Raw genomic sequence first — 26,136 nt, 5'->3', positions numbered from 1 at the left:
GGTGACTAAAAATACAGAAGAAATATTAATGAGGGGAAAAGTGGAGATTTCCTTACCTCTCCATTCTTAGGTGGAATTGTCAGTTCCATGTACCCATGAGGAATATACTGTTGACTGTAGTTGAAGCGAGCCCGCTTCATGAACTGAGTTCTAACTGTTGAATAGGCCCCATCACACCCTACAATGAGGTCACAAGTAACTTCTACAGGCATCTGATTAGATCTGTGAAATCAAGTAAAGAGCTAATATGTAGGCATAATGGTAACATGAGAGATGTATACGCCACTTTGGTTGGGATTTAGCAGCAGCACTCAGTAGACCTTTTCATATGAGCGATGGATTTTCAACTCTTTGTATTTTGTATTATCTGTAGACAAAACAAAGAGGAGAATACTTGCCCTGACTTTCTTCAAAGATTGTGAGGCAGCTAGGTGGCACTGTATATAAGAGTGTTGGACTTGGAGTAAAGAAGATGAGGTCAAATCCTGCCTCAGATACTAGCTGTGTGACCCTGGGTATGTCACTTCTCTTTGCCTCAGTTTCTCCATCTCTAAAATCGGGATAGTAATAGCACCTTCCTGCTGTGAGGATCAAATGAGACCATATGTTACTATATAAAGTACTTTGCAAACCTTATAGAACTACATTGTTGCTTTCATCAATGCACACTAGCGCTATTGAATCAGTACAACTATTTTGGAAAGCCATTTGGAATTTGAAATTATGCTAAGAAGGTATAAATTGGCAATACCCTTTATTCAAGAGGTTCACTGCTAGGCATATACCCCAATAAGATCAAATATTAATAAAATGGTCCTATATATACTCAAATATTGATGGCAGCACTTTTGTAGTGGCAAATAACTGGGAACAGAGTATATACCTACTGGGGAATCAGTAAACAAGTTATGATACATGAATATAAGGAAACATTCTGATACTGTAAGAAATGTTGGATATGTTGAATAGGGAAAAGTGTGAGAGGACATGTGAATCAGTAAAAAGTGAAATAAGCAGAACAAGGAAAACAATATACAAAATGACTACAACGGAAATGAAAAGAACTGCCACCATAAAACAAATGAAACTGAACAAATGTGAAAGAATGGCTAAGCTTGGCCCCAAAGAAAAGACATGAGAAGACACCTCCTTTTCCTTCTTTGTAGAATGAGGGTGTGGAGGTGGGATGGGGAATAATCAGTGTGGAACTTTGCGTATAACATCATTGGTCAGTTTTGCAGAGCAGTGTTTTTCTTTTTTATTCTTTGTTATAAAAGATAGCTCACTAGAAGGTGAGGGGGAAGAATATATTGGGAATATAAGTGATGTAAAAACAAATGATATCAATAATTTTTTTAACTTAAAAAAGTAACCCATAATATTGTTCAATGGAAAGACTGATGTATCTGGAGTGAGGGCATCTGAGTTCAAATATCATCTCTACTGCTTACTTCCTGATTGATCTTAGGCTCACTTTAACCTCTAGGACTCAGTGTTCTCATTAGTAAAATAAAGGGTTTAGACTAAATGAGGATTAAGATTTCTTCTAGCTTTAAAAATATAATCCAATGATCATCCTCATATTCAACAAACATTGACTACTGTCCACTATGTGCAAGGTACTGTGCTGGGTTTCAGTTTAGAAGATAGAAGACTCAATAAAGCCTAGGGTGGATGGAGGTTTCAGGAGGAGACGGGACGTGAGGTAGGCCTTTAAGATGGGGTAGAACTTAAAAAGGAAAATGGCAGGGACAGCAATCAAGACAAGCAGAGAAAAAGACTTGGAAGTAGGAATGTCAAGGACCAATGACCAGATCAATGTGACTAAAGTATATAGGTCATTTAGCAAAGTTGTGTAAAATAAAGTTGATATTTGGTACTGGCCAAAAAAGAAAGTGATCGGTCAGTAGAATAGGTTAGGTACACATGACACAGTAGTCAATGACTATAGTAATCCATTGTTTGATAAATCCAAAGACTCCAGCTTCTGGGATAAGAACTCACTATTTGACGAAAACTAGAAAATAGTATGGCAGAAACTAGGCATAGATCAACATCTCACAGCATATACCTAGACAAGGTCAAAATGAGTACATGATTCAGACATAAAGGGTGATACTATAAGCAAATTAGGAGAGTAAGGAATAGTTTACTTGTCAGATCTATATAGAGAAGGGAAGATTTTATGACCAAACAAGAGACAGAGAACATTATGAAATATAAAATGGATAATTTTGATTACATTAAATTAAAAAGGTTTTGCACAAACAAAACCAATGCAACCAAAATTAGAAAGAAAGCTGGAAAACAATTTTTATAGCCAGTGTTTCTGATAAAGGCCTCATTTCTCAAATATATAGAGAATTGAATCCAATTTACAAGGATACAAGTCATTCCCTTGTTGATAAATGGTCAAAGGATATGAACAGGAAATTTTCAGAAGAAATCAAGGCTATCTAAAAAAATGCTCTAAAACACTATTGATTAGAGAAATGCAAATGGAAACAACTCTGAGGTACCACCTCACACCTATCAGATTGGCTAATATAACAGAAAAGGAAAAGGATAAATGTTGGAGAAGATATGGGAAGAATGAAACACTAATGCACTGTTGGTGGAGTTGTGAACTGATTCAATCATTCTGGAGAGCAATTTGGAACTATGCCCAAAGGGCTATAAAACCATGCATACTCTTTGATCTAATAATACCACTACCAGGTTGGTATCCCAAAGAGATCATAAAAAGGGGAAAACACCCACATGTACAAAAATATTTATTGCAGCTCTTTTTGTGGTGGCAACTGGAAATTGAGGGGATGCTCATCAATCAGGGAATGGTTGAACAAGTTGTGGTATATGAATATAATGGAATACTATTATGCTCTGAGAAATGATGAGTAAGTGGATTTTAGAAAACCTGGAAAGACCAATGCTAAGACCAATGAACCAATGCTAAGTGAAGTGAGAAGAACCAGAAGAACACTGTACAGAGTAACAGCAACACTGGGTGATAATCAAGTATGACAGACTTAGCTCTTCTCAAAGCCATCCACATGCAGAGAAAGAAATATGGATTCTGAATGCAGATCAAAGCATATTTGCACTTTTTTGTTATTTTTTTGTTTTATCTCATGGTTTTTCCTTTTTGTTCTGGTCCTTCTTTCACAATATGACCAATGGGGAAATGTGTTTAACATGATTGTACATGTATAACCTTGCTGTCTTGGAGAGGGGGATTGGAGAGAGAAAGGGAGAAAAATATGGAACTCAAAATCTTATAAAAATGAATGCTGAAAATTTGTTTACAAGTAACTGAAAAAAATAAAATACTGTTAAGTGCAAAAAAAAGTAAATAAGGTTGGTGAAGGAAGGAAGGGCTAGTTCGTGGAGAACTTTAAATGTCAAGCTATATAGGCTTTGGACTTTATCCTGTATGTAATGGAGAGCCACCTGATCAAGGTGCAGGAGTTGATACTACATGTACAAAATAGCATTTAGGAAGATGAATCTGGCAAAGTCAAGAAGGATGGATTGGAAAAGGGAGAATCTGGAGGCAGGCAGAGCAGTTAAGAGGCTTACTTTATAGTCCAGGTATGAGGTGATTAGGACACATACTAGGATCGTGGCAGTGGAAATGAAAAGGAATGGACAGAAAGGAGAAATATAAAGTAGTATTTGTTAATAGACTAGAGATGAAGAGAGGACAGAATAAAGGATGAGACTACACTTAAAAGACAGGATGAGAAAAAAAATGGAACCAGTAGAGGAAAGATGCAGAGTAGCTCAAGAAGTAGGAAGAAAACAGAACTGTATATACTAAAGACAGTATAGGATTTGGAGAAAGGACAGCCTAAGCTCAGAACTAGCCTCTGACCCTTACCAGAAATTCTTGGCTACTCCCTAACTTCCTTGAGCTCCAGTTTCCTCATTATAAAATACAGGATTGTTTGTTGTCAAGATTAAATGAGGTTATAAGTGTAAAGCACTTCAGAAACCTTAAAGTGCCATACAAATGACAGCTATTATTATTACTATTGTTGTCAGAATACAAAAATTCTATGGCAGAGGGAGACAGTATTTTAATAAAGATGGGGTGATCACTTAGTTTCAAATGCTACAGAGGGCAAGGAAAATGAAGACAGAGAAAATCATAACTGGATTTGTCCAGTCTCCTCACATATTTTCCCCAATAGCTATTTTAAAAGTTAGTTCCTATCCCAGTGGATCTCAAGCGGAAACTAAATTAATTAGATAATTGAAATTGTGTAAACATGATGTTGAACACTAAGGAAGAGACTGAAAATTCCATCTGATTCAAAGATACATTTGGAGGCCTCTATGATTCCTTCAGACTCTAAAATTTTACCTCTTAAAAAAAGAAAACACATTTTCAATGAACATTGTACAAGGTAATTATTTAAGCCTTTTAAAAATTATTAATCAAAGGAAAATTCTCCACCACCCAATCCTTCCTCTCTAGTCCTTTATGAGGACAGATGGTTTTGATTCATTACCCCCGGAGAGTGACTATGCCTTCTTCAGGTTTACAATTCAACAACTTGTGGCCAAAGTGCACCTTTGCAGTGGGATAGTTTTCAACAGCTGGAGAATAAACAGACAAACAACACAGGGAGATGTAATTTAAATTCTCTTTTATATCGAATTCAAGAAAAGTTGAGGCTTTTGCTTAATGTTTAATCTGGTACAAGGACTTATTGACAACATTCAAATTAATTGGTTTAACATCATTCTTATTTGACATCATTTCCCAGTATCATTCTGTTACTAACACTTTAAATAAATATAAAATTGGCTTCTTTCTGCTCGTTTCCATATTAAAAAATTTTAAATCCAATCGCATTTATTTAAGTCTCTTACACCTGAATGAAGGGCACATTGAGAAATGAGAATCAGATCAAGTTACAATATGTCAACTGTGTAAAGTACTTCTGAGTCAATAATACCTCGATGACTCCCCTACTTAGTTGTTGAACTGCTCTATTGCCAGGAAGGCCTTAAATTCAAGGTAATCAAGCTTGATAGTTTTAGATTGTCTCTGTATCAGGAATCAGCATGGAGTAGAAAATCAGCCAGTCACTGAGCATTTATTAAGCATTGACTAAGCACTAGGTGCTGTGCAAAGTGCCATGGATACAGAGAATCAAGCAACCAGACAAACGCCAATTAGAACCTTAAGTTTGCTATCTCAGTCCCAAGCATCATGATAACACAATGCAAAAAGGTGAATAAAGGTGTTAGACTTACCAGTCAATAGGTCTTTATTTAGATGTTCTCTACTTATAGAAAGTATATACTGGAAAAAAATGAAATTTGAAAACATAGCTTAGGAAGAATGCAAAAATATAGTTCTGAACTATGGGGCAATTTTTTTACTAAGCAATAATTCAATAATCAATAAGCATGAAATCATTTCTTTTTAAAGTATTCAGCCTAAATTTATTATTTTTATCATTTATTTTGTTTATTATTTTTATTAAGATTCGTGATTGGAAAAATCAAACTCTTCTCTTAGAATTTAGCAGTGTTTTAACAAAAATAGGGGATATCATCCCATCATGAAGTACTTTTTCACTTAGTGCCTAGTACATTTCCTTGCACAAAGTAGATTCACTCAAGAATTGTTTGTTGCATTGAACTAAATCAGATTGTCCTATTCAGCTGTTTTGGAAATGTCTTAAACTCCTACATACCCCATACAATTCTACATAGGGAATAGGTTCTGGACCTGTTATTTCACGGGTATAGGGAGCTCCTCCCTCTACTTATTTCAAATATACTGTTATTACTCAAAAACAACTTTGGAACTCCTGTTTGTCATTGCCTCCACATCTAGCAACAGAGACACCAACCCAAGAAAATGAGTCATATTATTCTTTTACACTCATATGCTGGTTTTGACGCAAAACAGTAGTGTCCACTTTGATCACTAATTCTGTCAACCAATTTATTCCTGAATGCCTTTTGGCTATTTTCAAAAGTAAAATCAACTTTCAAAGGACAAAAATTTGCATTAAGTATCAGACAAAAAATTCTCAAAGGAGTTTTGAATTGGATAACACACACATGCACACACACACGCACACACACCCTCGTACATTTATTTAACAGCAAAAAGTCACATTAGCTTATTGTTATACCTCAAACAGAGTAAATCATGTGTGTGTATGTGCATGTGCGTGTGTGTATGTGTGTGTGTATAACACACCTAGAGGTATTAAAAATAATGTTAGGTGGAAATTGCTAAAAGGAAGAAAGAATATTTTAAAAATGAATAACCTAGGAGGCTAAGAAAATCTCTGGCCACCCCCATGCCCCAACACCCAACGCACACATACATTGTAGCACTGTTTCAAAGCCAATGGAAATAGGTAGTATTCAGAATTATACACAGTAAAAGGGATCCTAAAATCCCCACCCCCATCCTCCTACCTCTGGATCTTCCTCACCTGCCTGACAAAGAAAGGTGTCTGCGATCGGGATTGGAGAATTATTCACTTAGGTTGAGGTATGTTTAGGTCTAGATACCATCTTTAAAACGCAGTTAGCCTTTCATTTTTACTTGGATGAGATTTTATTTTTATATCATAGAATTAGAGAGTCTCAGAGCTACAATGAATCTTAGAGATGATCTTAATCTGTCTCACTTTACAGAACATTAAGCCCTGAAGAGATTATGTGGTTTTCTTAAAGATTAGAATCCATGTCTCCTAATGCCCCTTTCCCTCCCTATGTTCACTCTTTTGAAATAGAGTTAGGACCCCAAAAGAGTCAGAATTTTCATGTGGGAGGAGTATAAGGCACCCCTCATGAGAATAAGGATATGCCTGGTAAGTGGGAAAGGAGTTCAGATAGTTGGGGAACAACATGAGAGCACTGGGTATCCTGAATGATGACAGAAGGCACAGAAAGAGAAGGTAAGACATGAAAGACAAACTTTACACAAGTCACAGTTACGTGCAGAGCACAAACACAGTGGGGATTGCCCTGGACTGAAAGATAACAATCAGAAATTTCAACAAAATTGATTCACTCGAAGTACACAAAATGCCAAATGTTGATACCTTTTAAGAGATACCAAATAGCTAATTAATAAGTCTATGATGTATCTATCATAAAGCGAAAATCTGAATGAACAACTTAGTTTGTAAATAGCTTGGTCCTGCTGGGAATAAAAAAGAAGTTTCTTATCACCTTGCTAAAATTCCTAAAAATCAAGGAATCACTTCAGGAGATAGGTTTAACTCTTGCTTTCAAGTTATTTATATTGGAATAACTTCTGATAGGGTGCCAGATTCAGAAAGGAACAATGGGGAAAAATGGCAAGATTCCAAGCAATTCCAGATTAAATAACAGAAAGAAACTAACTAAACAATACTGCCCTGAGCTCCCATTGTGTTCTTATAAATGCTTTCAGCTTCAGTGGTTAAGGCTTCATGAAAAACAAATGCCTATATTGAGGGCTAGGACTTTTTTTTAATCTGAAACCCACTTTCTGCACTACCCCTAACTCTGCCCTGCAACCTACAACTCACCCTCTCCACATACACCAAAGTACATTCTTTAAATACTTTCTCAAGTGTTTGGAAGAACTTCAGTATGAAATATGGACTTTCCCCTCCCCTCTCCCTAGCTGATTCCTACTCATTCTTCAAGGCCCAGCATACTTAGTATTAAAGGTCCTTAGATTTAGAGTTGGAAAGGATTTTTAAGGTTATCTGATCTAAAGCCCTTTGTGGAGCTTTCCCTGACAGCTTCAGCTTTCTTCCTTACCAAACTTTGGAAATTTTCATTGCTGTTTCCTAGTTGAAAGTCCCTCTCTGGTGTCAGTTCTTCTAAATGGAAAACAAGCTCAAGAGTGGAAGTCATATCACTCTACAACAAAGAGGGCAAAGATAGTATCTTATACTTCTAATGCAATTAGCCTAGTAATATGAAGACAGGGAGCACCTAAACAATGATTGACTACAACATAACATTATCTGAAACCTAGACTAGTTGATCTTCCTCTCCCTCTCCTCACTTTCTATTCCTATGAAGGTATCAACATGATGCCAAAATGAACATTCACTTCTACAGGAGGAAAAAAAAACAATCCCACAATTGAATAACAGGGAATTCAAGAAAAAAAAAAACCCAGCATGCTAAATATCTGAATTTTTCACGTTTCTGTGGGCTTCATTATCATATGTGCCCATAAAGTTTGTTTCCTTAAGGGGACTGCTGCTGACTAAAAATAAGGAAAAATGAGAGAACTCTATCTAACAAAAGTCAGAGCCAGAGGAAAGGCAGGATTGGCCAACTTTTGTAATTGTTCTTAGGGAAAAAAATAACTTTTATATGTGAAAATTAAGAGGGTAAGGCGTTCTACTTTGCTGAAAGACATTTTGCATACCTGTAAGGAAGCAAATTCAGAAAGTGTAATTAGATAAGGAAACCTTTATTTTGAGCTCAATATGCCACTGTATGAAAGTTAACAAGTAAAAAAAAAAAAAGAAACCACATGAAAGCTAAGCAAAATGGAGAAACAGAAATCTGATTTTGGTTTTTAAAAATTACATAGTACCATCTGGATGCTGTTTTCTCTTTTAGAAACTACTGCAGGCGAGAGGGAAATGGTTCCACTCCATTTCTCAAAGTTGAAATGCAAATCAATTCTAGTCAAGTTATTTTTGAAGGAACATGAAAAAAATCAGCCCACTAGAAATGCTTTTGCTCTTCAGCACTGAATGAATAGATGGGGATTTATTATCCTTTCTATTTTTCTCTACAGAGCACATTTACGTCAATGAAGGATTCAGAGAAACTGAGATAAAGCCTGCAGGATGGTACAGAATTATTCATGTTTCTTTTTTTTTTTTTTCTAATTTTCTATCCATCAAAGAAGGGCTATGCCTTAAAAAGATAGCACTGACTTCCTCTTGCCCTAGAAGAGAAGCCTCCTGAGAGGTAAGATGTAAACATTTGTGCCGGCAAAGAAATAAGCTTGAACACTTTCCACTTGAGTTTATTTTTAAAGTATGGAGTGGACGTGAAGTCAGATAGGGCAATGGGTGCTTTGGTAACCACTGAAGCTCATCCATCTCCACTACCATTGTTGCTAAGTGCCCAGCACATCCTGAAGAGAAGTCTAAGACCAGAGCACAGTCATCTCTAGATGTCACTGTCAAGTTCAATGATGGTTGGACTTGCTTTCTATTTAAAATAACTGACACTAGAGAGGGATTTACCAGTGGTTGTCCTCCTCCCCCTTTCCTACAGAGTCTAGGACACCTTGTGTTAAATTGAAAGCTTACCTGTTTTTTAAAGCTTGGTTACATTTCTGTTCTGTTAGTATTGAGAGCAAGTGTGTATGTGTGTGAAAGAAACAGAAAGACAGACAGAGACCAACAGAAATAGACAGACATGCTTAAAGCAATTTTAAAAATAGTTTGTACAATGACAACACTTTTGGAATAAACATATATCCTCCCACAGTGAATACTCTGAAGAACAATATGACACTAGCTATATTTCCATGGGTAAGCTATTTAATTTTTCTGAGTCTCAGCCTTTTCATCTTTAAAGTTTGTGTGATAATAGCCATGTTATAAGCTTATTGCAAGTATCAAATTATATATATATATATATACACACACACATATGTATGTATAATATATACATATAAATTTGCAATCTTTGAACCACAATTCCTATCACCTAATAATAATATTATTATCATTATAACTATTATGCTATGATTGTGCAGATAAGTGTCACATTTTGGGCAATACCAAGTTAAGAAGGATAAAAATCAAAGTTAATAAGTTCTAGGTTTTAGACATAACTATGACGCAAAGAGGTATACCAAGGGAAAATTTACCTGATTTTTTGTCCCATAAGGAATTGCAGACTTTTTTCCTGAAAGAGAATGAATCATCCTTGCTCTCATAGGAATGCCCTGGGATACCACCTATAAAATCGAAATGCCTAAGTTATTTTTTCAAATCATAAAATTTACCAAATAGATTTCAAATCACAGTTTTCAAATCTCTTTCATAAAACCAATATAAAGGACTGACTGATTTATAGCCACAGTAGTAGTACCTTTTTTAATGAATGGATAGAAAACTTGGTTCTCCTGAAGGAGTGTTGTATAAAAAGCAGGAGCTCTCTCAGTACCAGAAAGGGATTTTGAAGGTTTGGTAGCAAAGAGAAAGGAGTGAGGAAATCAAGAAGAGAGCCAGAAAGGACAGGAAATATGGGATAATCCATGAAAGGAGGAAGAGGAAGCAGAACTGAGACAAAGAAAGGAGACAATGAGGATGGCTATTGGCCCCATAGGCAGCTAGGAACAGAAGACTTGAGCTAAGGCTACCCTCACAGATCAAGGGGAGTTCCAAGAGAGGTCTGCTCTTTTTCCCAACTGTATCATCAAGGACCCTGGCATATGAAGGCGGGCCTGCTGTACAGGTTTGATTTTTTAAAGGAAAGCAACTTTTGAGGGGTCAACAATCTACTTTAATCAAGCACATATATCATTCACTTAGTTCAAGGGAAAAAGTCAGCACCCTAAATGTCAGAGAAAATATGAACAGAAATTACAAACAGAAAGACCAACAGACAGGGCGTCCAACTGTCAGACCACAGACAATACATACTTCATTACCAGAGAGAGAAGTACCAGCCTCTGGGTTTTCAAAAGGGGGTGGGGGGGGCTTCTTAAAACGACAGCCCAGAGTCTCATTTAGCACTCAAACCTTCTTCCAAAAAAATAAAAATAAGCACCAAAGCAAAACCTCATCTCAGAGTATATATACTCTTTTCAGGGCTGGAGGGCATGACCCTACTGACCCTGTGCCTCATTAGAAATTAACAAAAGGTTCTACCTAAATTAATTTACTTATTCAGTGCCATACCAATCAAACTATCAGATAATTGTTTTCTAGAGCTAGAAAAAATATCCAAATTCATCTGGAAGAACAAAAGCTCCAGAATATCAAGGGAACTAATGAAAAGAAATGCTAGGGAAGGTGGCCTCGCTCTACCAGATCTCAAATTGTATTATAAAGCAGCAATCATCAAAATCACTTGGTACTGACAAAGAAACAGAAGTGTAGACCAGTGGAATAGGTTAGGTATTCAAGGCACAGTAGTCAATGAATATAGCAATCTACTGTTTGATAAACCCAAGGACCCCAGGTTCTGGGAGAAGAACTCACTGTTCAACAAAAAATTGCTGGGAAAATTGGATAACAGTGTGGTAGAAGCTGGGCATAGACCAATGCCTGACACCGTACGCAAGAATAAAGTCCAAATGGGTACATGATCTAGGTATAAAGATTGATACCATAAACAAATTAGTGGAGCAAGGAATAGTATATTTATCAGATTTATGGAGAATGGAAAATTTTTTAACTAAACAAGAGATGGAAAACATTATGAAGTGCAAAATGGATAATTTTGATTACATTAAATTAAAAAGTTTTTGCACAACCAAACCCAATGCAACCAAGATTAGAAGGGAAGCAGAAAACTGGGAAAGAATTTTTGGAACTGGTATCTGTGATAAAGGCCTCATTTTTAAAATATACAGAGAACTGAGTCAAATGCACAAGAATTAACGAAAGGTGTCTGAAGCCTATTAATGGGTGGAAAAGATCTTTAACCTTTTCCCCTATCCACCATTATCCTTACATTAACCTTACACCAATTTCCCTTCCTAGTACCTGTCTATTAGCATACCCTCATGCTTCTTTACCCAGTCATTTCTGGTAACCTTTGTGATTGCCTCAATCACAAAGAAGCCAGGAGTTAACTAGAGATAAATAATCATGTAAATTAAATCAGAGAGAGTCATAAGCCTTAATATTATTTTTCTAGCTAGGAATTCCGAGTGATTTTGATTGTGGTTATAGGGATCTATGCAAGTCTGAGGCACAATTATACTGTCCCTAGCCATAAACTTACCTTATTTTAGTAACAGGATCTTATAATATTAGGAGAGTTAGTAAAAGTGAAATAAATCATCAAGTTCCACTTTCCACTACTTGGGGATATTTTAGAGGAGATTTCTGTTCAGGTACAAGTTGAAGTAAATGGCTTATGATTTCTCTTCTACCTCTGAGATTGTTTTACTCTATAGTGCTGTCTTTGTAGTACTGGCAATACTTTGTATTACTGTATTATATTGCCTTACATTGATGACTCATTGTGCTGCAGAGGTGTTTTGAAAGGCTAGGTCAATGAACATGAGGTCTGGTAAGTCCTAAAAAGCTGGAGAGGCTTCTAAATCTGGATACAATTGACTGTAGGTTTGAGTACCAATCAACTTCGAAGAAGCCCATCACCAAAAAAGTATTCATTCACTCACTGATCACTGATCAAAAAGTGACTATTTTTAAGGTACACTGCTGGGTGCTAGGGATACAAAGATAAAATTAAAGATACTCTCTGCCCTCAAGAAACTCACTTTCTCAGATAAGTACAAGATAATTTGAAGTAATAAAAAGCATGAACAAATTCTTTGTGTTTGTCCTTCATTCTTGAAGAGGACCATGACATCATGATGATGACATGACTTGTAGATGACTTTGATTTGAGTGAGGGAGGGCTGTGCAAGGTCACCAAGCTCACCTTCTTCTCCTGAGCCATCTGGGTCCAGTGGCATGATATTCATCAGGATGGCTGGAGATGGCCCAGGATGCATATGCAGAGCAATTAGGGAGGAAGGGAGGACTAATTAGGTTAAGGTATCAGGCAAAGCCTTACAGAGGAAGAAAGACCAGGATTGACTTCACAAGGTGAAGGTGAGGAGGGAGACCATTCTAGGCATAGTGGCAGCCTGTGCAAAGGCTGAAAGGTAGGAGATGAAATACCAAATTCAGGCCATTTAGGCCAGAATATAAAATATATGAAGAGAAACAATGGGAGGAGGGATGTCTGGAAAGATAAGCTAAAGTTGATTTGTGGAGGACGTTAGGTGAGACAAAGAAGTTTGTATATTATCCAACATGGTTGGACCTATGTTTTAAGAATATTACTTTAGTCACTATGTATTGCAGAGAAAAGAGACAGGAGTCAAAGGACACAGATAGTAAGCTACTGCAGTAGTCTATAGAAGAGGTAATGAGTAACTGTGAAAAGCTAGCAAGTTACAAATTCCAAAGATATTATGGAGGTAGAATCAACAAGACTTGACTGTAAATGGATGGACTCATGATTGCACTGGTAGAGGGAACTTCATCTATCAAATGTAGATCTGTATCTTCTTGACCATCTGTTGTCTTGGAGAGCTGCTTGGGCATGATGAGTTATCCTACCTAGAATTATGTAGATGTCAGTATATGTCAGAACTGTGACTTGAACAAATTAGGGGAATTAGAAAAACCATGTCATTAGAGATGGTACCTCAGCTGAGCCTGGCAGGAAGTCGGGGATCCTAAGAGGCAGAGATGAGAAGGCAGAGCACTTCATGGATAGGGGACAACTTAGACAAAGGCACAGACACAGGAAGGAGGTCAGTTTGATTGGAATCCAGACTGCAGAAAATGGAGTAATGTCAAATGTAGTTGTTCAAGTAGGCTGGAGCCAGATGAATTCTTTTTGCAATATCTACTCATGAAGACTGTATATTGAGGTTGTGGGCTCCATCAGAAAAAAATCTAAACCTACCTCAATGAAATCACAGGTCTTTAAGGTACTGAAGCAAGAAGTACTTGGCATCAAAGAGTAAAATAGATTTCTAAACCCTTATGAAGATAGGATCCAGTGATTTCAAAAGATAACCAACTTTTATATACTACAGGACCCATAATAGATTCGTTGGCCCCCAAAATGGATAGCAACCTCTATGGGACTTAAGACAGCACACATCAAGAATTACTGCTGGAAAATTTAATCATCCAGAGGCCTTCCTGATGATGAGCCAATTTAGCTAGACTTCCCCTTGGACAACAGACAAAATGTTCATCACTGGTCCTACACATAAAACTTTTCCAGCTTTTCCCCAAGACATAACACTTAAGCAGCATTCTGCAGTCCTCAAAGTGCTGTATGGCAACTGTTAATTATTATTATTGGCATTAATAATTAATAACAATAATTAGTCAGCAGAAGCTGGTAAATCTTATACCCTGTTGGCATGGGGGAATAAAAGAATTAGTCCAGGGTCACCTCTACTCCATGAGGAGGTAACAGAGGGAGACTTACATACACAATTATACTCTACAAGCCCTAGGAAAACAACAGAACACAACCAACCTGGTCTTCTAGTCCAACAGCTTTAAGAGCCTGACGTCCTCTATGAGAAAGGGCCAAATTAATACTTCTTCCACGGGCAAATTTTGCAACTCGAATATCTATGACCCAGGAAACAAATTCCAGGTTATATAACTGTAGTTGGTGGCAGAAGACATACCATACAGCAAATTAAAAATGTTGCTGGGGAAGCTTGCAATCTCAAAACCAAATCCTTGAAACCAATAATTTCTCTAAATAAGATATTAATATTGCTTATATTGTACAGACTTTTGGAATGTCAAAGCCCATTAATAGTTGCTTTTTTTTCTTTTCATTAAGGAAGTCCAAAAAAATAGGCAAGATCAAGAATCAAAACCACAGTCATAATTTTTTGCTTACCTTCCCTAGCTTCATACACATCAACTTGGAAACCTCTCTTTGCAAGGAAGCAAGCATTTAAGGCACCCACCTAAAAGGAAAGAGACATTTTTTTCATCTTTCTACAGGCTTTTGACATGAAGAGAATTTTAAGTCATCAAAATTAAATATATTTTAAAACCCTGTACAATCTGGCCCCCTTCCTTCCTTTCCAGTTATCTCCCATTTCACTCCCCTTCGTATAATGTACAAACTACTGATACTGGTAGTTTTCTGGTTTCCTTGTGCCTGACTTGGTGCCTTTTCTTCGGCTGTCTCTCATGAATAAGATGCTCTCTTCCTCACCTCTCTTCCTGGCTTTCTTCAAGACTCAACCCTAACCCACCTTCTGCGGGAGGCTTTTCCCAAACTCCTCCACTGCTAGTGTTCAGAGATTACCTTCCACTTAGCCTGGATATACATAGCTGTTTACACATCTTCTCCTCCTTTAGAAAGTGAGCTTTTTGAGGGCTAGCACTGTGTTTTTCCCTTTCTTTGTATCCCCAGCACTGTGAACACCTAATAAATGCTTGTGGGCAGTCTCTCTCGTCCATTTTGCCAATTTTGTGGCCTCTATCATTGAATTAACCTTACTCATTATTTGTGAAACACAGTAACCTACATGTACAACAGAGTTAAAGCTCTACCTTCTCAGAGCCCTCTCTACCATCATCTCATTTTAACAAAAGTCCGTTGGCAGAATTTTCTGATTGAATGCAACATCTGTAATTCAATACTGCCCGTATAGAGCATGAGCCCCTCTCAGATTCTTTTAGGAATTTAAGAATATTCATGAGTCACAGAAAAATGATCATTTGACAAATATTTATTGGGTTTCATATGTGAGGCAAGGTGCTAGGCCCTGCAAGGTACATAAAGGCCTTATCAAAGGCACACTCTTTTTCCTAAAGCTTCTGACTATATAGTAGGGACTTTGCCAGATCCAGTTTCTATATACTGGTATGAAGTGATTTAAGCCAATGGTGTCAAATTCAAATAGGAAGGGGCCATATATTGCACTGGTAAACCACACACTAACATTATCTATACTCTACTGTATTTTTATTTATTTTGTTAAATATTTTCCAATTACATTATATATATGTACATATATATATAATATTTTCTCTTCCCCCAATTACATATAAATAATTTTTAGCATTTGTTTTGTTTTTTTTTAAGTTTGGAGTTCCAAATTCTATCCCTTCTCCCTTCCCTAAGACAGTAAGCAATCTGATATAGATTATACATGTGCAATCATTTAAGACATTTCCATATTAGTTATTTTGTGCAAAAAAACTCCAAAAGAAAAAAGAAAGAAAGTGAAAAATAGTATGTTTCAGTCTGTATTCAGTTGCCTCTGGAGGCACATCATGAAACTTTTGGGATTATCCTGGATAAATGTATTAAGAATAGTTAAGTCTCTCACAGCTCTTCATTGTACAATATTGCTGTTACTGAGTACAGTGTTCTCCTGGTTCTGTGCACTTCATTTTGTATCAGTTCATTTAAGTCTTTCTAGGTTTTTCTGAAATCATCTTGATCATCATTTCTTATAGCATAATAATATTCCATTACAATTATATACCACAACTCGTCTAGCCATTCCCCAATTGATAGACATCCCCTCAATTTGCAATTCTTAACCTCTACAAAAAGAGCTGCTATAAATATTTTTGTACAAATAAGTTCTTTTCCCTTTAAAAAAAATTTCTTTGGGATACAACCCTAGCAGTGGTATCGCTGGATCAAAGTGTGTGCAGTTTTATAGCCCTTTGGGCATAGTTTCAAATTGCTGACCAGAATGGTTGTATCAGTTCACAACTCCACCAACAGTGTATTAACATTTTTCCATATCCTCTCCAACATTTATCATTCTCCTTTTCTGCCACATTAGCCAACCTGATAGGTGTGAGGTGGTACCTCAGACTTGTTTTAAATTGCATTTCTCTAATCAATAGTGATTTTGAGCATTTTTTCATATGATTATAGATAGTTATTTAAAATCCTTTTTAAGTTATTCCAAGAGTTCTTTTTGGGCCTGTGACCAATTTACATTTTCCTTTGTGGTTCCACAAGTAGCCACATTGACACTGTTCTCCTCTCATAAGTTTGTGCCTTGAGCCTCATTATCACCATGGTAACCTTCTGCAGTCAGATTCTTTTTAAAAATTTTTTTCTCATTTTTCTATCTATTTTGTGACTTCGTACTTTTATGTGAGATTTGGGCTCTGCTCCTGCACGGACCCAAGCTTCTTAGGGCTTTACTGATGACTTTCACTGGGCTTCAGGGCCTAGCTGCTAGCTTGAACTGGATGGGTGGGAGGCTCAGAGTGGGGAGATTCCCTATTGGCTTGTACTGGAGAGTAGGGCCTCCCTTTTTGGCCTGCCCTGGAGGCACAGCCTTGCTGCTGGCCTTCCCCAGGGATGAAGCCTCACTGCTGGCTTGCTATGGAGATGAGATCTCTCTGCTGGCCAGTCCCAAGAGTGGGATCTTGCTGCTGGCTGATATTGGCAGAGTTTTGATGCTGGATGGCTCTGGGTGCAAAGCCTTGCTACTGGTCAGCAATGAGGGTCAGGCCTTGCTGGTGATCTACACTGGGAATGGGACTTTGCTGTGCTGCTGGTCTGGGACTGCTGTCTTTCATGGAGGGGAGTCCTTGCTCATGGATTGGCCTGAAGCTCAGAGTCCCTCTCCAGGATTCCTGATGTGCAGCATCCTTTACCAGTCTCCCATCCTACCCCAGTGAGACAGATCTTTCCTGCTGTGCTGGTACATTGCTTCCACCTGCTCCTAAATTGGTTCTGAGTTTTTCAAGGTTGTTTGGGGAGGGATTTGGGAGAACTTCTTCACGAAGTTCCTTCTTCTCTCTGTTATTGCACTGTAAGTCATCCCAATTACATTTTAATCTGATTCAGACTGCCCTTGCGAGTGCTACCAGCCCACCTCTGATTTAGCCACTATGGTCATACCATAATATCTATGTGATATAGTGTAGTGAGCCAGGGCATAAGATCTGGAAACTGGAGCATGGGGTTTAAACTGCCTTTCCCATGCTTACTCACTGTGTGACCCTGAGCAACTCATTGCTCCTTGTCTGTGCCTCAATTTACTTTTTTGTTAGATGGGGATAATAATGCCTGTATCAGAGAGATAGAATAGGGGTAAATTATCTTACATAAAAGAAGGAAGAAAAAAAGTTTCACAATGGAGGAGAAGAGGGAGGAGGTGAGAAGGAATGCATGAGCCTTACTCTCATCCAATTTGCTTAAGGAGGGAATAATATACACACTCAATTGAGTATTCTACCCTACAGGAAAGCAAAGGGGAAGAAGATAAGGGGGGAGGGATAATAGAAGAGAGGAGAATCAGAGGGGGAGGGGGTAGTCAGAAGCAAATACTTTTGAAAAGAGACAGGGTCAAAGGAGAAAAAATAAGTGGGAGGTAGGATAGGATGGAGGGAAATATAGTTAGTCTTTCACAACATAATTATTATGGAAGTGTTTTGCATAACTATACACGTATAACCTATGTTGAATTGAATTGCTTGCCTTTTCAGTGAGGGGGAGGTGGAGGGAAGAAGGAAGAGAATTTGGAACTCAAAGTTTTAAATGTTAAAAATTGTTTTTACATGCAGCTGGGAAATGAGATATACAGGCAATGGAGTATAGAAATCTATCTTGTCCTAAAAAAAAGTAAGGAGAAAGGGGATGAGTGGGGGGAGGTGATAGAAGGGAGGGCAGATCGGGGAAGGGGTAATCAGAATAAGTGCCATCTTGGGGTGGGGGGAAGTGGAGAGATGAGAAAATTGGAAATCAAAATTTTGTGGAAATGCTGGAAACTAAAAATAAATCAATTAATTAAAAAATAATGCATGTACTACCTACCCCACAAGGTTGTTATGGACAAAGAATTTATAAATGCTAAAGCATTATGGAAATATGTCATCACCATTATTATTAGTTTAGTTGACACAATAGATATTTTGCAGAAAAGCTGTAATTTTTATTTTTTTAAGAAAATAATTGTAAAGGAATGAAGAAATATTTTAAAGGAATAATATGATAAATACTTTTGCAAAGCAAACACAATTGTCCACTAATTTTGGGGTTTGTTAACTTTAATTTTCATATGTAAGTACTTTTCTAGAGATAACCACGTGACTTCTAAGCTTCTTATGCAAACAGCTTTGTTTGGATGTATACAACAAGCAAACAGCTGTATGTACGTGACCTCCCTCTTCTCCCACTCTGAGGCTACTTGCCTACCCTCACCAAGCTATTACAACATTAGATCATGCTTACATAATGCTTTATTATTTACAAAGGCTTTCTCCATAATAACTCTGTGAGGTAGAGAACACAATGATTACCTCCTTTTATTCACCCTTTACGTGTGGAATGGGCCTCAGGGAGGTCAGAGCTACAACTGGAACCAAGCTTTTCTAAACCAAGTCCAATGTTCATTCTGAGTTTTTATTCAGTTGCTTAATGTTGTCTTTCCCTGTAATAAGCAAATACCACTTGGTGCTTTGCCTATGGGGTTTCTCTGATTCAAAGAGCCTCTTATTCCACCCCACCCCATCCCCATTTCTTCTTTGGGAGTTGGAATCATACCTTCACAGAAATAAGGAAGATTGGAAGAGGTCAGGGTTTGTCCAGTGGTGGAGGGGAAAAGATAATGAGTTCAGTTTAGGAGATTTTGAGGTACCTAAGACAATCACTTTGAAATGTCCAACAGGTGATGAGGGGCTGAAACTCAAAGTGGGACTGGACACCTAGATCCAGAAGTTACCTGCATCAAGAGGACAGCAAATGAGAGCTAATAAGAGAGTAGGGCATGGGAAGTAGGGCAGTGAAAGAATGTATAAACCACTGTCATGACATTTGAGGAGTAGTGGAGAATTAAGAGATGTGCCACAAGAATGGAGGCAAACATTTTCAAAATGAGGAATTGTACAGCTACCCTGTGAGATAAGTCATATAAACATTACTACCTATATATTATAGATGAGAAATGTGAAACTCATTTAAATAACTTGATAAGATTCAATCCAAGTCCTCCCTGACTCAAGGTCCAGTATTTGTTCCATTAGGCATCTGCATGGTACAGAGGACTGAATGCTAAACCTGAAATTAGCAAAATCTGGACTCAAATCTGACCTCAGACACTTATGAACTTTGTGACCCTGAGCAGGTCACTTAATCTCTGTCTGCCTCAATTTCCTCAACTGTAAAATGGATATGATGATAGCACCTCTCTCCTAGGATTGTTGCGAGAATCAAATAAGATGATATTTGTAAAACTTTTAGCACAGTGTCTGGCACATAGTATGCGCTTAATAAATGCATGTTTTCTTCCTTCCATTAAACCACACTGCCTCTCTGTAGATTCTTTATGAACAATTTATGCCAGGTTGACCCATTTTTCTTTTTAAAAGGTAACTGGCCTTCAAGATAAGGAAATTCTATAGAAAGGATATAGAATTATAGAATCACATAATTTGAGAGTTGGTTAGAACATCATCAGTCTAGTTTAACAAATATTTGAAAAGAATCACCACTTGATCATCCTGTCTGTTTGGAGATATCCAAGGAGAGGGAAATTGCCACATTTAAGGCAGCCTATTCACTTTTGTACAGATCCAATTGTTTAAAAAATTTCTAACAAAAACCCCAAATTTGTCTAAGTGCAGCTTCTATCCTTTGCTCCTATTTCTGAACCCTGGGGTCAAATAAATCTAATCCTGGCTTGAAATGCTTGAAAAAAAATGACATCATGTTCCTGTAGTCTTTTGTTCCTTCAACTGCTCCTCGTATGACATGGAATCATGGTCAATATTTCATCATCCCGGTTACATACCTCAGACACCCTCTGGTCTTTCTCAGGTCAGCCTTTAATTCCACAAAAAATGCACAAAACACAAATGACTCACAGAAACTAACAAACATAAATAGAATCACAAAATGGGGAGGTAGAAGGGGTGTCACTAGCCATGTAGTCCTACCTATACATAACAGAAATCCTTGATTTAAAAAGAGAATTTGATTAAATCATCTTGCCTCAGATCATAGATTTTGACCTTTTGGGCCTTAGAGGTCAACTTGTGGACAAGATGGAGAAAAGTGCAGAAGATGAAAACATAGCTCAGTAGATCATAGGATTTAGAGTTATAAGGAAGTTCAAAGCTCATTCAGTCTGAAACTTGTATTTTACAGATGAGGAAACTGAGGCACGGAGTTGTTAAGTTTTTTGTTCAAGGACATACACAGTCAGTAACAGCTTGGATTCTAAGTATTTGTAACAGATTAAATGACTACACCAAAGACCAGTGGGATGATGGTGGCCTGGAAATAGATGTTAAATGATTTGAACAAGGTTCTCAGCTTGACCAGATTCTGTTCAAGACTTTTATCGATGACATATGGATACAAACAAAACATTGTTACTAATTTATCGATGGAAAAGGGAGCTAATGGGTTTGCTGACAGGATTAGTATTCCACAAATATATCAAAAGGCTAGAATGATTAAACTAATAAGGGAAAATTCATCAGTGTAACTAAAAAGTCTTACATTTGGATTAAAAACTTGCACTAGAATAAGATAGAGAGTAGTTCATACAAAAAGGATGGAGGTTTTTTTGGAGGATTTCAATTCATTAACTTCAGCAACCATTTGTTAAGTGCATAGCATGTGCCAAGCACAGAGTCTGAAAGCCTGTGTGATATATTGGATATAGATCTGATATTAGAGTCAAGATGATCCAGACTGAAGTCCCACCTCTGACAAACACAGGCCATGGGGCTCTGAACAAGTCAATTAAGCCCTTGGTGCACTAGGCAAGACTCAAAGACTGCTAATCATGAGCAGGAACTAGTGGACATTGATAAATGAAGGGATTTCCCTCATCAGGAGCTACCTCCACTGATGACAAGTCCAGTTTCTCAAAAAAATGTGCAAAACCTAAGGTAGTAAGGTAACAGCATGATGGAGGTGGTCAGATAGGGATACAGTCATATACATACATAAGTACAGTTATCCCTTCCACACTGCAACTTTTGATATATCATAGGTCGGCATAAGAAATTAAATGGGAATTTTGGGGGGTTTTGCTAAAGCCACAGACAACACATAAAGGCCAGAGGAAAACACAGGGTCTATGACCAAATACTTAAACCAAATTTTACAATAAGGTACTGTAAACACCCAATAAAAGGAAAAGAAGAAAGTTAGATTTCTCTGAAATGAAGGCCAAAAAATTTTACATGGATTTTCCAGATCAAGGAGGTGCCCTGCACTCCAAATCCCCCATGATGTGGGAGGGATAACTATATTACATATGGAAATGATCTGAAGAGGAAAAGAACATTAATAACATTGGGGGAGTAGGTGGAAGAAGAGTGGAACAGAGGAGGTATCCCCTTAACTGAGCCTTGAATGAAGATAAGGATTCTGGGAGCCAGACATTAGGAAAAAATACATTCCAGGATGAGAGATTTTCCTGGAAGGATGGATTCAGAGATCAGTTAGGAGTCCAGTTTGACTGAAATAGAAAGTTCTTGAAATAATAGTTAGCATTTACACAGTGTTTGAAAGCTTGAAAAGTACTTTACATATGTCATTGTGGTTAAGTCTCACAACTTTATGAAATAAGTGCCATTATTATCCCCATTTTACAGACAAGGAAACTGATGAAGAGGTTAAGTGACTTGCCCAAAGTCACACAGTTAGTAAGTGCTGCAGGATTTGAACTCAAGTCTTCCCGGACTCTCGGTTCAGCATTCTATCTGTTGCGCCACTAAGGAATACTACTAAATCAAATTGTTAAGCAGATGGGGGCACAGTGGATAGAGGGCCAGGGCTGGAGTCAGGAATACTCATCTTCCTGAGTTCAAATCTGGCCCTATACACTAACTATGTAACCCTGGACAAGTCACTTAATCCTATTTGCCTCAGTTTCTTCATCTGTAAAATAAACTGGGGAAAGAACTAGCAAACCACTGCAGTATCTTTGCCAAGAAAACCCCAAATGGGGTCATAAAGAGTCAGACACGACTGAAACAACTGAACAATCACAAAAGGCAGGCAGGAACCAAACTATGGAGGTCCTTAAAGGTCAAGGTGAGGAGTTTATATCTTGCAAAGGAACAGTGGAAGAGCACTGAACATTTTTGAGCAGGGAGAGAGGAGGGAATAAGCATTTATATAAATGTCTACCATGCGCCAGACACAGTGTCGAAGTGCTTTACAGATATTATCTCATTTGATCGGCACAATGGCCCTGGGACATAGGTGCTGTTATCATTCCCATTTTACAATTGAGAAAACTGAGTGTAAATGACCTGCCTAGGGTCACACAGTTGCTAAGTGTCTGAAGCAGGATTTGAACTCACACCTCACTGATTCCGGACCCAAAGCTCTATCCGCTGTAGCACCTAGCTGCCAGCTAAGGCAGGGCAATGACATAGTCAGCCCAAATTCGATATGAATTAGTCAGAAAACTTAATGTGATCTTATGCTACATTAACAAATACATAATGAGATATATTACCCAACTGATATGCAAAATTGTACTTACCTTAGGGATCCCCAAGACAGGGTAACACAGTTCAGACGGGCTTATGAAGAAGTGAAAATTAGTGAGTCTTACTGTACAGTGGAGGTTTTAAACTTCTATTTGACATGCTGCAGTGTGCCTGTGCATTTAACGGATTCAAAGATTGTCCAGGACATGGAGAGAGCAGATGAAGGCTGTGGCAAAGTCTGAAGCAAGGCAGTGAGCAAATACTGTCAGATCTACAGTATAACTCTTTGCTCCTCTCCTGAGCCCCTCTGGAAAATTCCTTGTGTCCCTGACCCCATTTATTGACCTGAGATCAGCATACTCACCTCATGACCTTTCTGTAATGACCCTTGTTTGTTTATGACACCTTTGAATCATGGAGTTGAAAGGGACCTCAAAGGTCATCTGGGTCACTGAACCTGAGATTGTGTGTCACCTCCAGTTTATCTTGTCCCCTCCTTGCTGATCACAGCACCCACTCTAACCACTGACTTCATTTCTGTGGTCCTTGGTGTTCTGCAGGCTCTGATAATTAAAGAGATCCTAAACCTCAGAAAAACGTGTAACTTTTGTTCGACATCATGATTTTATGTGAACTTTATTTAATGACAAATGAATGGAGCCAAATTTGTTATGACTTTATATACTCTCCACTACAGTAGTTAATTTATATATTAAATTTTCCTTTCCTTTCCCCTTTCTTTCCTGTCCTCTTCTTTCTTCTTCTCTCTTTTGCTATACTGTTATAATTTTGTATATGAGAACATGACTCTAATTTTATTAAGAAAAAATATTATTTGGTCTTCCAGTGGCTATCTACTTTTTCCAAATTCCTTTTCTCTGATTTTTATTGAATCTTTTTTCCTTTGGTGCAAGGTCACACGAGATCTCGAGGTCAGAAGTCCATACCAGAGTTTACTCAGGCAGCCATACACCTACCACCTTCATGGCAGCTCTTAGTAAGTAAGGGCCCAAAGCCCCTTTACTACCTAAAGTTTAACAGTAATTTAAACTCCTTACTCAAATGTAGTCAGGGAGGAAAACAAAACTAAAGCTCAAGACACTTTTGAGTCCTTATTCTGGCTTAGCAGCCAATCCAAAGGTCCCTCTTTGCCAAACAGTATGTAGGCAAGAGATAGTCATACAACACCTGTACATGCTGCAAAAGAGAAAGCAAGGCCCTGTATTACACATGCTTGGAAGCAGGTTCACTGAACAGCAGAGGAAGGGGTGCATCATTTCTATGCCTGCCTCTTAGAAAAGTTACCTAGAACACTGGGAGGCAGCTTGATAGGTGCTACAGTAGATAAAGTATTGCGCCTGGAGTCAGGAAAACCTGAGTTCAAATCTAGCCTCAGATACTTACTAGGTGTGTAACTCTGGTCAACTTCCTTAATTTGTCTGCCTCAGTTCCCTCAACTATAAAATTGGGGCAATAACATTATCTACTTCACAGGGTTGCTGTAAGGATCAAATGAGAATTATATTATAAGGTCCTTAGCTTAGTGTCTAGTACATAGTGGGTGCCCTTCTAAGTGAGCTTTCCAGTCCCTCATTACATATGTGCTATATATTTCATTAAATTTCTGATCAATACTAACTTACTTTGTCAGAGGGAGTGTAACCTAGTGGAAAAAGAGTTGATTTCAAAGCTAAGACCAGGGTTCAAGTTCTACCTTTAACACATACTGGCTGTGCGACTCTGCACAGATTATTTAACCTCTCAAAGTTATAGGTAACTTTCTGTGGATATAAATTGCAATGGAGGTGATAGCTTACTTTAGTGAACATTTCCCTTTGGCTCTAGGGAATTCCCTATGTTAATAAAATCAGAGATCTAGTCTATATCCCTATAACTTTGGAATTTTATAAATTCAGTTCTGAATTTACAAATGTACGTGTTCTTTTTATGTTAAAAACAGAATAGTATTAAAAGCTTTGGAAAAATGGCAAAGTATGGGCCTTGAGGAGCTTAATTTGTCACTGAGAACAAGAAAGATAGCAGTTTTTCTGCAGTCTAGTCTGGCCTAAATATTTTGTTCAGGGCTTGCTTTCACATATTGGGGAGGACACTTAAGATATTAGAATTAACTTAGAGGAGGATGACCAAGATCATAAGGAAACTTAAAGTAACATTCCATGGGGAAAAACAAGAAGAAGTAGAGCTGTCCAGCCTAGAGAGGAGAAGATTAAAGATGCAATAATTACCATTTGGAAACATTTGAAGAGTGTTCAGACAGAAGAAGGATTAGACTGACGTTTCTTACCGGAAGAGGGTAGAGCTAGTAATGGCTAGAAGTTATAAGAAGGCAACAGAAGCAAGAATTTTTAGCAAAAATGAAGTGGGTAGCCTCAAGAGATAATGGGTTCCCTATCTATTTGAAGTATCTGAGCAGAGGCTGCAATTGTGGGTGTTGCTGAAAATGAATGGGGATTGGCTCTGATGTTGTCAAAGACCTCTTCCAACTCTAAGGCTCTTATGATTCTATGTATGGAAATGTCAGTCTGTAGAGTAAAGGACAGTTGATCATCAAGAGCAAAAAAGATTATAAGTTCCAAGTAGGGGCAAGGATAGGATGAGGAGAAGTCTAAGCAGCCAACAACTGGTAGAGGCCCAGCATGGGAAGTATTGGGGAAGTTTGGCAGCATGTATCAGGAACACAGTCATAGTCATGACAATATGAGTCACAAGGGCTCAGGGATAGGAAATCCAGTTTTGGAGAGTCTTGTGTACAATGTATAACAGAACTTTCAACCCAGTCTGGGGCATTTTGCATGCAACTGCACATGTAGGTTCTTAGAAATGACTGAACTGGTAGAAAGAATGCCAGGTGGGTATGGAATTGGTGTTAGACATGTAAAGAAAAATGTGTGGTTGGAGAGAGGAGAAGAGAAGGAAAAACTTTGGGAGCTGA

The 26,136-nt window shown here is 37.9% G+C and overlaps 1 protein-coding gene across 8 annotated transcripts in view; it reads right to left on the bottom strand.

Annotated features, from left to right (window-relative positions):
• The window catches only part of KMO (kynurenine 3-monooxygenase), a 79,945-nt gene that overhangs the window by 35,361 nt on the left and 18,448 nt on the right, over window positions 1-26,136 (bottom strand). For 6 of the 8 annotated variants that reach the window (XM_072647582.1, XM_072647583.1, XM_072647577.1 and 3 more), the window contains exons 2-7: window positions 14,638-14,707; window positions 14,260-14,357; window positions 9,881-9,970; window positions 5,266-5,314; window positions 4,515-4,602; window positions 57-222 (exon numbers count right to left, since the gene is read on the bottom strand). In XM_072647582.1, coding sequence (XP_072503683.1) covers window positions 57-222; window positions 4,515-4,602; window positions 5,266-5,314; window positions 9,881-9,949 — 372 coding nt within the window. In that variant the 5' untranslated portion in view covers window positions 9,950-9,970; window positions 14,260-14,357; window positions 14,638-14,707. Of the gene's footprint in view, window positions 1-56; window positions 223-4,514; window positions 4,603-5,265; window positions 5,315-9,880; window positions 9,971-12,633; window positions 13,766-14,259; window positions 14,358-14,637; window positions 14,708-26,136 lie in introns of those variants that run through there. The other 2 variants (XM_072647581.1, XM_072647580.1) reach the window with 2 other exon arrangements.

The sequence above is a fragment of the Notamacropus eugenii genome, chromosome 2 (assembly GCF_028372415.1).
Source record: "Notamacropus eugenii isolate mMacEug1 chromosome 2, mMacEug1.pri_v2, whole genome shotgun sequence".
Lineage (NCBI taxonomy): Eukaryota > Metazoa > Chordata > Mammalia > Diprotodontia > Macropodidae > Notamacropus > Notamacropus eugenii.
The sequence above is the reverse complement of the archived record's forward strand: the minus strand, read 5'-3'. Positions and strand labels throughout refer to the sequence as shown.